This window comes from Drosophila erecta, unplaced genomic scaffold, assembly GCF_003286155.1.
Source record: "Drosophila erecta strain 14021-0224.00,06,07 unplaced genomic scaffold, DereRS2 tig00000000-arrow-pilon, whole genome shotgun sequence".
In the NCBI taxonomy this organism is placed as follows: domain Eukaryota; kingdom Metazoa; phylum Arthropoda; class Insecta; order Diptera; family Drosophilidae; genus Drosophila; species Drosophila erecta.
Genome location: NW_020825194.1, coordinates 20,213,657 through 20,227,226, shown reverse-complemented (window position 1 = coordinate 20,227,226; position 13,570 = coordinate 20,213,657). Strand labels below are relative to the sequence as shown.

Here is a 13,570-nt window from a genome sequence, read left to right as displayed (position 1 = left end):
TGTTGGATAAATATTTTCTCATTTTTGGCAATGATTAAACACTTAAAAAAGCTCCTTAATATTTTGTACAATTCTAAGCAATTTATTATTTCATACATATTAGTTACAAAAATACGAAACAACATTTTCGTCTATGTAGGCAAAGGGTCAAAGGACTTTAAGCCCCTGAGTATGCGTAATCACTCACTGCTATTAAATCTGGCGACGGACAATGATGAGGGTTACTATATGTGTCAGGCCACCAATGAAATCGGAGCTGGTCTCAAAAAGACCATTCGAATAAATGTGAATGGTAATGGAAGATACACATTTCAGTGGGAGAAGTAATGGCTTAATAATTAAATCCGCCCATGTAGAACCCGCCCGATTCGAGCAATCAGCCCGCAACATAAGCTCTCGTCGCAACGATCCCGTGACCTTGGACTGTCATGCCAAGGGCGACGAACCCATCACAATTGGCTGGACGCAGAATAATGGACGCATCGACCTGAACAACTTCCGGTTTAGCATAGCGGAGATGAAAACGGAAAAGGGCGTGGACTCTCAGCTAACCATTGGTCACTCGGATCGCCACGACTCCGGAGTGTACCGATGCATAGCGGAGAATCCCTACGGAAGGGCGGAGCAGATTATCTTCCTCGCTGTTCAGGAGCGACCGGATACGCCCTCCCACCTGGAGATCTTCGAGGTGGGTTCGCGCACAGTGAAGCTTAGCTGGCGTCGACCCTTCGACGGAAACTCGCCCGTGCTCAGCTATCTAGTGCAGTACCAGGCTTTGAAGTACCTACAATCGCATGGTTCCCTGGCCGCCGCAGGAGGGGATTGGAATGGGCAGAACGTCATCAACGTCAGTCTGCCGTCGACGAGCATTAGTCGCAGGTATGTGTTCAAGCTGGAAATATTTTTGGCATCAGTTTCCTACACTTTAAAAATAGGCACCACATTACCAATGCAAAGTATGTTCGTTACCTTTTAATAATAATATATATAGCAATAAATAGGATTAAAAGCTACTATTCCATTCATGCGTAAGGAAAATGTTGATTTTGACTTCGCTTGAAAGTCATAATAATTGAAAGCCCCTAGTCGTCCACTTAGGTTTAATATTACATGTTGACGAATGCTCCTATTTTATCGCAAAATGTTCATAAAAAATAAAAGTGAAATATTATGGCACTTATGTGGACGTTTTCCCTCCTCCCCTTCTGTTTGCCCTTTGCGACAGCTATGACAGCGACCTGCGGGAGAGCGCCATTGTGGCAGGTCTGACCCCTGCCACCACCTTCCTGATTCGCATGCAGGCCATCAACGAGATCGAGCGGAGCGCTTACACCGAGGCCATTGTCCTCAAGACCCAGGAGGAGGCGCCCACCGAGGCCCCTTCCAATGTGCAGGTGCAGTCGGGTGGGGAGAGCGAGCTGATTGTCACCTGGCAGGTGAGTGTCGTGTCCATTGATGCACTTATGGAAAAAAGGTCGATTTGCAATCGCGGATTTTTATCTAACATGATAATTTGTTTGTTACGACAAGCCAATACTTATGCTATTACCTCTTGTTACTTTCCGTATCTGCACCTCCCAATTGCAGATCCCGCCGCGGGAATCCTGGAACGGCGAGCTCATCGGCTACACTGTGAACTGCAGCGAAGAAAAGCAGAACATCAACTTCATCAGCGTGGTGAACAGCTCGCTGAAGTCCACGATTGTCAGCGGATGGGCAACAACTAAGGCCACTTTGAGGGGTCTCCGGAAGTACACCCGCTACGCGGTCACCATTCGAGCGATGAACAGTTTCGGTTCCGGTCCTTGGAGCGCCGCCATCTTTGGAACGACGGCAGAGGGAGGTGGGTTGAGAGGCTAATGAGACACTATGCATACATGTATTGCAATACGCGGCATGTGTATCTCAATCTTTTCTAGTTCCCGAGGCAGCGCCACAGAACGTCAACTGCACCGCCCTGTCCTCGCAGAGTCTGAAGATTTCGTGGCTGGAGCCACCGCTGCAGTTCCACGGCGGCATTATACAGGGCTATAAAATTTTATATCGCCCGATTGTGCATCAAAGTGAGTATATGTGGCAAGCACAACTGTGCTCGCAACTATAGGTCTAAACTACAAAACGTCAAAGGGGATATTTTTAAAATATATATTTCTGATATTCAAATCAGTAAGACAACCTACGAAGTCGCTTATAAAATTTATACAGGAATTTATAGCCAAAGGGAAAATGTTAATTTTAGTTCTGGCTGCTATTATTCTAGCCACTGCTGTATACCCCCACTTACTACAGCTGCGTCAGTTTGCAGTTGGCACTTTATGACGCTGATTTTGTTGATATTGCCAGAGCCTGAGAGCGCTGTGCAAACAGCTATAGATATGATACGATATCCAGGCAGCAAGATGTGCCAGGATGAAGTGGTCGAGGGAGACGAAGGGGTGAAGAGAGTTGCTCAACTTTATTGGTTTTGGCGTAGGGTTCAATGGGTTGGCGCTGGGGCCCATTGATGACACTGCAAGTTGTTGATTTTGGCACTGATTCTTCAAATCTCATCAAATCAATAACGCCAACTGGCGATGCATGGCATTGGAGTGTTCGTTAAAATTAAGAAAGTTGCAAAGATGTTTCTGATCAATTTTAAGAAAGAGGCTTAAGATGGCAGTTTGTATGACAGCACAAAGCACGTTTGACTTTAGAACTTAGGTGACACACATCATTATGAACAGTGCCTGCAATGCTAACATGCCTTAAATTGTTGTTATTTTCTGCTAGTTGATTTTCCCGCCAAGCTGGAGATCAAGCGCACATCGAACCTGGAGACGTACCTGCATACTCTACATAAGGCCAGCAACTACTCGATCCGGGTCCTGGCCTACACGGCCACTGGCGATGGCCTGGCCAGTCATCCGCTCTTCTGCCAGACGGATGACGACGTGCCCGATGCACCGGCGGCCATTAAGGCAGCAGCCCTGACGGCAGATTCGATTTTGATTTCCTGGCTCACGCCGAAAAATCGCAATGGGATCATTTCGCACTACACGGTTTACTCCAGGGAGGCGGGTCGCAAAGGCCAGGCCAAGAGTAAGTTTCAAAGAAATGGCGCCCAACGCGGGGCGCTGAAATGCATACGGTCATTTAATTTTTTCGCCTGGTCCAGCTCACATGGTGCGTGTCGACGAGAAGGGATACCCGGTGACATTCGAGTCACGCAGCCTGGCCGAGAATCAAATGTACGAATTCTGGGTTTCGGCGTCGACATCCGTTGGCGAAGGGGAGCCCACATCTGTGATTGCCCAGGCCACCAATACGCGAGGTAGGTTGCAGCCGGATAAATACAATATACGTACAAATATTTGCACGCATGCACTCGGAGAAGCAGAAAAGTTCGATTACAATGGGAAATATAAGCCATGTGGATAAAATATTATTTTTGCATGCACCAGTAGAACCCAACTATTTACTTTTTCCGAGTGTACGTATATAAATGAGCCGGTAAATGTCGCTTTAATTAAAAATTGACATTTATTCAGCGTGCTGGCGGAAAGCCGCATCGGCCGCAACATTTTAATTTCGCTCACCTAACTAAATGTCCTGCCTTTCTGTTGTTCATTTTGTGTTTTTCCCCGGCATTTTCCCGTTCCAGCTCCCGCCCGAATCGCCTCCTTTGGTCAGGTGGTGCGCAAGGCGGTGGGCACTGGACTGGTGCTGGAGTGCCTGGCGGTGGGCAATCCCACGCCCCGCGCCCGATGGCTAACCCGCGATCGTCCCGTCACCTTCAGTCCTTTTTACGAGGTGACCAACGAGGGCAACCTGAAGATTCACCGTAAGTGATGCCGCAAAAATAATTTGAAACATCCTTATATCTCCAATACTACCAAATATTGCTGTGGTTACAAAAATATATTTTGAAATGATTAGTTCAAATTTAGCACTAGTGTTAACACAAAGTCTTTTAAAATCTGATTGAATTAGTTTTACTGAAAGTTAAAACAGGTTGCTTTTACCTTTTTGAACATGTGCCGCTGATTTTTCCATTTCCTCGTTACCCTTTGCAGGCGTCGAAGGCAGCCTCTCCGGAAATTATACATGCACGGCGAACAATCTGTTCGGCAGTGATGAGATCCAATACCAGGTGATTGCGATGAAGCCACCGAGCGCACCGCAAATCATCGTGCAGTACGCTTCCGCCGACAGCATTCGCGTGAGCTGGGACGCCCCAGATGATGGAGGAGCTCCGCTGCAGGGATACACCATATCGTACCACACGGCCGGAGAGAGCTGGTCCATCACGGAGCTGCTGCCCGAGAATAATGCCTTCACGATCTCGGGATTGAAGTGCGGAAATCAGTACATTATAAAAATGTCCGCACACAACATGGTGGGCTCCGGGGTGGCCAGTGAGGAAATTAACGTCTGGACCAAGGGTAAAGGTGAGTCGGAACTGGATGGCCATCCCCAGTTGTCCTGTCCTGAATTCAAATTTCGTCTGTTGACCACAAATGACTTTCGGTGAAGGGGCAGTAGGCAAACTGTGGAAATGGAAGAAATAAAAGAGTAGTTTTTAATATTTATTAAAATATTTTATACAATGAATTATATTCATAAATACTTTAGTATTTAATTTTAATTGACGATTGAAATGAAGGATTTCCTAGGCTTTCCTAATAAGAAATCAGAGATATACCCAACTATTTCAATATAACAATAACATTTTCAAAGCTCTACTTTTTTGACTATGATAGTACTTCCAGCATGGCCATTCTGCCCCCTTCCTTTCATTAACATTATCGATTCCCATTCGCAGCCTCTCAAGCTCCAAACGCCAACGAACTAATTGCCACAAATGCGACGTGCGTGAATTTGAAGCTGTCATCGTGGCAAAATGGTGGATGCAGCATTCATCATTTCTCCATCGAGCACAGACCGCTGGGTGAGTCCAAACTAGCAATGAATGAATGGGTGGCCTCGAGTCCTTGAAAACTGATGCACAAGCTAACATAACAAGATAACATTGTTATTACCGAAGCCGCAGATCGCAAAATTTTTAGTAACCACATAAAGCCAATATAAAGTGAACAGACATAACTAAACTCTGAGTTTCATAATCCATTTAAAAAGTCGTTAAATATTCGTAAGAGATATTATACTAAATTAGAGGCATGAAGTCGGTGGGGTTGTGATTTTCTTTTAACATTTTCATGTCCATACAATGTAATAAAACTATTTGCAAGGTTTGAATATTGCCGCATCAAAGTAACGTTATAATGTGCATTCACAATGATCTTTTACACCTGTTTTACACCTTTTTCAAGAATGTGCGCCTGCACAAAACTTTTAATTAAAATTTGCAATTGCTTAATTAAGGGTATCCACGCGTCATCCTTCCGGCCGCAAATGGCCTTGTGTCGCCCAGTTGCTGACGTTTAATTGGCTTTAAATGAAATACAGTTAATATAATTATTTTTGTTTTCAATTAACTGACCAATCTACAGCCATTTGTATTTATAAATATTTATCAAATTTATTCCGTAGCCCATGCCGCGTGCAACGTGGCGTATGATGCATAATTTCCTTTTTTCCATCTCTCTTTTTCCGGAACGTGTTCGTGTGTACTTTGCGTGTGTTTTTCCAACTGACATTGCCCCTAGGCGACATACGGTGGACAGTTGTCACTTCGGATATTTCGAACGCGGAGGAAAACCGTGAAAATTTAATCTTCTGCGACTTTCTGCCTGCGAAGTGGTATCAGCTGCGAATCTCTGCCACCAACGATGCGGGAAAAACGACGGAGCATTATCATTTCAGCACAACGAACATCGATGGCATCACCATTCCGCCGCCCTCGGTTTTCCCCTCGGAAAACGATTTGATGAACAATCTGATAAACTCAACAAATCCGACCAGCGGTGATTGGTTCGCAACGCTAATTGTCGTCGTCATCATCACGGTTTCCATCATAACGATGTAAGTGCGTCCGGCTCTTAAGCGAATTGGGGCGGTTGGGCTGGGGGGGTCTGGTCCCCGGATTTTTCCGAGGAAAGAGGGAATTGAATTGGGAATTCAGGCCCGTGCAGGACGAAGTCGTTTGTCGTAATGGCTTGCGAATGTTAATTAAGGATTTATTAACTCTCTGGCAGGCGAATGAAAAAGTAACGAGCATGAGCTCTTCAGTCATTATAAAAAGATACCCCTTAATCCTCGGATGAATTGAATCAGGAAGCTTAACAAAAGGATTTCCTTTTTGTTTTAATGGATACTTGTGCAACTTATAGTTAGAGTCCATGAAGATTTTATATAAAACTTATCATTTAGTTAACCATGATAAGTGCCCCATCTTTCAATTAGGGTCGTAATGGACTCATACTTTCCTTTCTTCGCCTTCCAGAGCTCTGACCATCAAACATCGACGCACTCTTTGCGGACCCATCGCCGAGGGCTACGAGTCCAGGACCTTACCTGGCGACTACAAGGAGGACCACGAAAATCGACGCAATCAGCAGGTGTACAGTGCCTCGCCTGTTAAAACCGTAGACAAGGGAAACGAGTCGGGTAAGTTAACCTAACTAATCTGCCCATTGCCTTACTTTTACACTCTTAGCACTACTATTGCACATTTTATTAATAGCATAGAAGTAAAAAAATATCAAATAGCCTCACCGAACTAGTTTCAAAAGAACCCATCTCCTCTGAGTGCAATATCGAATCTTATTTGCTTGCGTGTCCCACCTAGAAATGTACGAGATTTCACCGTACGCCACGTTCAGCGTGAATGGCGGACGGACTGGAGCTCCGGCCAAGACGCCCACACGTGCCGTGGCGGCCCAGACGCCCCTCGATTACACCATGCAATTCAAAACCTTCGGGCACCCGGAGGGCGAGAACTTGAACGCCACCGCCTACCCGCTCTTGCCCAGCTCGGGATTCGGTCACGTGAAGAGCAAGTCCAGCTGGCACAAGCAGCGCTATTACAACACGGAAGGTGAGTGAGCTCGGAAATCTAAAAGCATTTGACCCTGCGGCTTTAACTGAGGGACTTGGTATTCATAACTAGCAAGAAACTATCAAATTGTCAGACTAGAGAGTCGGCAAATACTAGCATCAATCAATGCCTAAACTTGTTGTGCTTTTGTTAATTTAAGACGAGTCTACGCTGAGCAAATCGATGACCATAGTGGCCGGTTCGCAGGCAGGACACTCTAAGAAATCCAACGGAGGACGCAGCGCCAAGAGCAGCGCTGCCTGCAGCGGAGTGGTGGCCGGATCGGAGTCGGATACGAGCATCAGTCCCAGCACCGAGTTCTCCAACATGCCCACCTACCGAGTGCCCTGCAAGTCATCGCGCAGCAGTGACGGACGAGCGGTCGTGGGTGCGTATACGTGATTTTGGACATACATACAGTGGTCACATTATTTGACCAATTTAACAGCTACTATGAACAAGAATATTTAATATCTTATATATTTTATATCTTTTTTTAACTTTGCAGATATGTTCCGACCCGATTCCAGCACCGAGTCCAATAACGACCAGGGCTCGCCGGCGCCCGAGCGTCGCCACAACACCCCACGCCACGTCCTTGGGATGGGCATGGCCATGGGCTTGGGTGGCGGTGGAGGCGGAGGGGGCGTTGGCGGAGGCGGAGGAGGCGGGCCGGCCGAGAAGCGGAGTGCCGGACAGCGCAGCCGGAAGCACGGAAGCGCGGCACAGCAGCCCAGCAACCAAACGTTGGAGCGAAGAAAGTGCCCTGGTAGTAGCAACAGGTAGTTCAGGTACCTAAACCCTAACAAATCCAAATTAAATTAGCGAAAAGAAAGCAATCGATATGTGTAGTTGTTAAGTAAGGCAAGATATTTACCTGGGCATCAAAATTCCTCAAACTAAGACTAGGCTCATTTATACTTAGCCGCCATGATTGGCTTCAAGTAAATGTCTTGCCTGCTGAAGATTAGAATAGCTTACAAGAAGCTCACTCGATCCCAGACTTAAGCCACATTCTTCGACCATCTGTAGTTTAGACAGTGAGGTCGATGCGGAGACCGCCGCCTCTTTGGCTGCCTCCATAGCCGCAATGGCGGGGTCGGGGGCGGGGACCGACCTTTCCGGTGGCTTCCGCCCGCCTGCAGGATTCCACGATGGCCGGGAGCCGGGCGACCACAGCGATTGCGAGCGGGAGCAGCGGGCACTGGATCTGGAGGTGCAGCGCGTGATGGAGAGCACCGGGGACGCTCAGCTGGCCAAGATGGACCGCGAGGAGTTGACCTCACTGTTGGCAAGGTAACGTATATGACGCTTTGAACTTACAATGCCGCCCAAAGTGCTTGACCGTAGCTTGTGTTGCATGCCTGTAGCGTCTACCTACCCCGAACTTGAACTTGAACTTGAACTTGTTCTTGACCTTGAACTTGAGCCCATACTAACCAGTACTGCGAACCTCTAGGTATCACGAGAAGAAGGAGCAGGAGCGCCAAGAATACACGATACACGTATAATAGTTCTCACTGTACTTGGCAGTGCCACTCAGAAAAATACACACACGATGACATACGAAATGTGGCATTTAAATGCATTTAGCTAAGATCTTAAGCGTTGTTCAATAAGTGTAACTATTACCACGTTTATGAGGCTGGCACGCTGCGAATATGAAACTGTAAATAGCTAATAAAGTGATGATGATTACAGAAAATGAAGCATTTTAACCAGTAGGCTTGACCCACTTTATTGTTCTTTAAATACCAGCAGGTTTTATATATATTTACGTAGTATTAATGATATGCTGCCAAATTGGAAATGTCACAACTAATTCATAGGCACACAAAATCGTGTCTACAATTGAGAACCCATAAGTAATACAATTAAATTTCATGCAAAAAGCTCGAGCGCATAAACGTGGTGTATAAATAGTATAATTTAGTTCGTAAGATGGCACCCAAAGTTCTCGCACACTCGATCGAGCAAATTAAAGACTATATCTAGAGACTATATCTATAGAGATCTAACTGACTATTGATTACTGATGCGCCCAACTGACGTGGCCAGCGATTTCTATTGATATTAAAACTGATAATCGTTGCGAGACGAGTTGAACTGTATCTGCTAGCTAGTAAAAGTACCAATATACATATATACACAGGCATATATTTAATTCAATTTGTTGTGATAAATTAAATTGTTCTGAAGTACGCGTTGATGCAAAAAACATGTCAGGTTAATGAACTGCATAACTTGATTTACACTTTCGGAGCACTCATAAATGCCGGATATTTAATCGATGTCGTTTGGTTTTTTCGAGAGACCTTTTCATTCATTTGTACGATTGACAAAACTCTATTACTGCATTTATTGGAAAAGTAATAATTATGGAATTTAATTAAAAGTAGATAATCAACAATTAAATTGTATTGCTACCATAGGTAAAATATATACATACGAAATACACCTAAATTAATATACATGCGGAGTTGAAGTGCGACGGAGAACGAAAACCAATACGCAAATTAATTAAATAAAAGAAGTGTAAAAATAAACAAAATCAAACTGTGGTAATTTCATTAAAAACCAAATTTGCCCAATGCCAGCCGGCTGTTGGGCAAAAATGTTCCACTTATCTGGTCAGTATTCTATTTCCTCTCCCTGGTTCAGAGCTGTGCAAATATTTATGCAAGCAAATGAGAGCAAACCAAATCAATCAAATACAGTGCAGTCTAACCACAAGCCAGTGGTCGCCATCCAGACAAACTCCGCCATTCCAATCCATTCCATTCTCTTCCCCACTGGGAGATGCAATATACACGGATGGCAAGGGAGAACGCACGTCATTTAGGCAATCAGTGGAAGTTGGAGTTGGCGCTGGCCGCCGCAATGTGGCTTCAATTTCACTAGGTAAACTCAACCACAAGATGCCTTTGACACACAGGCACACAGACACACAGACACACCGCGCTCACAGATACACTGGGAAAAACACTTGAGTTAAGGGATATTCACTGAAGTTGTGGTCGCATTCGATCATAAACAAAGGAAAACCATGGGAAAACAGTGCTGTAAATGAATAAAGTAAGGAATAAAGTAAGTACAAAATGGGATTTCGATTTTTTAAAGTTATGAGCACACATATATTAATATTTTTAAGCCCTATAATCGACAAGAATTCTTATGGTGCACAAACTCACTCAGAGCGATATTAAACATGCATGGCATGCTGCTGCACTGTTTACCAGCTGTTTGTTGCCGACTTGAAACTTTGTCAATTTTCACAAATGTTTTCAAACTTTTCTGAAGTCATGTCAGTAAGGTAACATCCAAGATGTGTGTGTGGAATGACATGGGAATACGAAAGATACAGAGGTAAAAGATCAATGCGTGCATCGGATGTTGCGTATACGCATCGATGGCCACTTAACAATGAAAACGAGACTTTCAGGCGCACGCCCTTCAAATTAAATTAAGGAAGGCTGTGAGCTTAGGTGGGTAATAGCTTATCTGAAATATAACAGCCTTCTAAGGCAATAGAAAAAAATCCGAGAAATCTGAGCATTTAAACATTAAAGTTTAGGAAACAATACAAAAAGACTAGTTTTATAAATAAGCTTAAATATCAATAAGGTTGAGCATGTGCCCACTGTTGAAGTTATCGGAAACTCAGTTTAAATGGGAGCGGTGCGATTCGTGCCAGTGGTATTTGTTCCCCAACGAAATCAAACTACTTAACTCGATGCCTGGATTGTTAAATCTAAGCCAAGCGCAAAACTTCGGCTAATTAGCATACAGCCAATACCAAAGCTTACAGTTCACGTATCGAACTGTTTGTGGAGTCCAGACATTTCGGAGGCGTGTGCATTTGGATAGGCAAAGTTTTCGGAGCTCCCCATCCTTACAAGAACTTTCGTAATCAAAGCAGAACTGGAGTGCATGTTGTGCCATTGTGCAGCCTGCTTTTCTGCTCTGTTGCTATTAATTATGGCAAGGCCCTACGCTCTGTGGTTCGATTGCCATCTAATTACGCATGAAAACACACGGCTCTGCAAGGTACACTCCAATTGCAACCAGGAACATTGGAATTTGTTCTGGAAACTGGAGGTTTGACATATTTAAATTTTAGTTATAGCATCAAATGATATAAGATACACGCGCATTTCTATTTAAATTTTAAACATAAACAACTTAAACATTGTTAGAAACTCCTATATTGTACAAGCAGTAGAAGTTATATTATATACGCGCATTTCTATTTAAATTTTAAAATATATAAAAATCTGAAATATTGTTTGAAACTCCTATATTGTACAAGCAGTAGAAATAGACAGTGATGTCAAATATTCAGTGTCCCTAGTTGGGAAAACTTGAATTGGGCACTTTTCCCATATTCTAATGCTCTCTATTAAAGGCATTGCTTTCATGACATTAAGCCCGATTTTGCTCTACGTGTAGAGTGGCCTTCTACTCTGCTAGTTGAAAGTTGAAGTGCACTTAAGGCACATGCAAGTTTTATTACGCTCTTGCTTCATTTGCAACCGAATGCGAAAATCCCCAAAAATCGATTTGGCAACCGCAATCCTGACAGTCACTTTGCGTTTGTCGTATTTAGGCTTAACGCTGACATGATTCTCGATTCCCGTCGAGCGAACTCGGAAACCTTCTGGCCGTGTCCTTATGCGTCGCTGGCTAAGGACTTGGCCAAAATCGATTTCAATTAGTTAAAGCTGCAAGCCTGGCAAGTCTACAACAAATAAGCACAAAATTGCAGGGGGATAAATTTGAGCAGCAAACACAATGGAAGGCAATCAGATTGTGGGGGCGCCCCCATCATCAACCCACAACACCGCAGCAACAACAAAAGCACACAGAGCAGATACACCAGCAGCAGCAACAACAAGGACAATAATGCAATTTAAGCAAATTCAAAACCGAAAATTGCAAGAGGTTAGTAGTACAAGCGGCCCACTTGCTCCCATGTAGTTGTAATGCACACAGGAAGCACCCACACTGCAGCACACTCGCCGGATACACATGCACTTGGAGAAACGTTCTATTACCAATCAACAGCAAATTAACTTCAAACATTGTATCGGCCTTTTGAAAAATTGTACATCTGCCATTAATAGTTCTGCATAACTACAACAATCGAACAAATTATGTTCCGTTTTCGTTCAGTGTAGGACCCAGGCTGGACACACAAAAGCAGGATGCTAGGCAACCGAACTCCTGATGCACTTGCATTTAATAATGACCTCGATAGCCCGGCCTTCGGTCTTCGGCACTCAGAAAACACGGGAGTGTTTTTCGAACAGGATTTTCTGCAATCGAAGTAATTTAAATTGAAAAGCAGCGTTAGAAAGTTTAAAATAAAGTTTTAATAATTTTTTAAATGCGCACAAAGTAAGTGTGTTTTTTGTTCTGTGTATGCCCGAGATAGTCCAGCTCGGCTGTCCTCCTGACGCAGGGCATTATCTACAAATGCCGGGCAAATGCAAATGTCCTTTGATGCATTTGCACATGACGCCCAACTGTGTGACCCCTACCATTGCTCCTTTAATCCCCGCTCCCCATCGAGTGCGTAGATTGAAATGCAGCCTGCTGTTGACCAGTGCCTTTAATTAAAATTCGCAAATTACTAAAGGTAAGCCCAGTGCACGTCTTGTCATAAATTGCTGCAACTGTTTTAATACGAAATGACAGGGCATTTCGTAGCATGTGGCTGGCCGACGACGTCCTGTTGATTTATGCCCGAAAGAAATTGCAAAATACATAGCCAAACGACAGCACTTACTGCCAACCATAAATATTATTCGAGCTTCGAACATATTTGATGTGCCCCCCCAGCCGTCGAAATGGCATTCAGTCAGAGCAATGCATTCAAACGCATTCCATTGTAATTGCATAATGAGTCTAGCATGTTTGGTGCAAAAACCTATTTGAAAATAGAAATCTGAGCGGGCATGCATTTAATATACATTTAAATAGCACTAGTAACACTATAGTAGCTGAGTAATGCTAGCTAAAAGTAGCGCGATTTGAATGGCATTGTTTGCGATACTTTTGGTCACCTGAAGCTGTAACAACTTGAGTTGCAGCTCATATTGTTGCTCAACCATTGTTGAAAGAATTTCAGTTCGCGCTGGCCAGCAGTTGAGTCCGATGTAAGGCCAAGCTAACCCAACGTAATGAGCAGCGTGGACCGTGGGATCGGGATGTGGTGCGAAATGGGAATCAGAACCGGATTCAGAATCAGAAGCGCCCGCCGCAGAGACCGCCACAACCGCCGCCACAGGAATGCCACACAGCTGCTGCCAAAGGCACTTGACGGTGGATTCTGGGGATATGGGATGGCAGTGGCGCTGCTGGTGGAGATGGAGATGGAGCACGACGAGCCAAAGAGTTGGCTGCCTGTGTGCATCCCCTACAAAGGCAGGGCATAAAAAATGCAAAGAAGTGTTACAAATACAAACAGTCAGGGGAGCCAGACGGCCAGACAAACATACAGACGGCGGTTAGAGGGACGCACAGCCAAGTGCAATTCATGTGGGACTCACTTAAATAAAGTGCTTTTGCATTGCCTCACTGGCTGACTGGCTG

At 44.6% G+C, this 13,570-nt stretch overlaps 1 protein-coding gene across 1 annotated transcript in view; it reads left to right on the top strand.

The window, feature by feature from the left end:
• The window catches only part of LOC6552244 (Down syndrome cell adhesion molecule-like protein Dscam2), a 35,783-nt gene extending 26,653 nt beyond the window's left edge, over nt 1-9,130 (top strand). Inside the window, exons 19-35 of the mRNA XM_001979720.3 lie at nt 140-292; nt 357-879; nt 1,226-1,436; nt 1,588-1,843; nt 1,920-2,063; nt 2,770-3,078; nt 3,155-3,310; nt 3,641-3,820; nt 4,053-4,427; nt 4,802-4,927; nt 5,646-5,961; nt 6,383-6,546; nt 6,728-6,976; nt 7,137-7,364; nt 7,485-7,758; nt 8,009-8,272; nt 8,436-9,130. Of these exons, the coding sequence (XP_001979756.2) occupies nt 140-292; nt 357-879; nt 1,226-1,436; nt 1,588-1,843; nt 1,920-2,063; nt 2,770-3,078; nt 3,155-3,310; nt 3,641-3,820; nt 4,053-4,427; nt 4,802-4,927; nt 5,646-5,961; nt 6,383-6,546; nt 6,728-6,976; nt 7,137-7,364; nt 7,485-7,758; nt 8,009-8,272; nt 8,436-8,487 (3,980 nt within the window). The 3' untranslated portion in view covers nt 8,488-9,130. The remainder of the gene's footprint in view (nt 1-139; nt 293-356; nt 880-1,225; nt 1,437-1,587; nt 1,844-1,919; nt 2,064-2,769; nt 3,079-3,154; nt 3,311-3,640; nt 3,821-4,052; nt 4,428-4,801; nt 4,928-5,645; nt 5,962-6,382; nt 6,547-6,727; nt 6,977-7,136; nt 7,365-7,484; nt 7,759-8,008; nt 8,273-8,435) is intronic.
• The last annotated feature ends 4,440 nt before the right edge of the window (nt 9,131-13,570 follow it).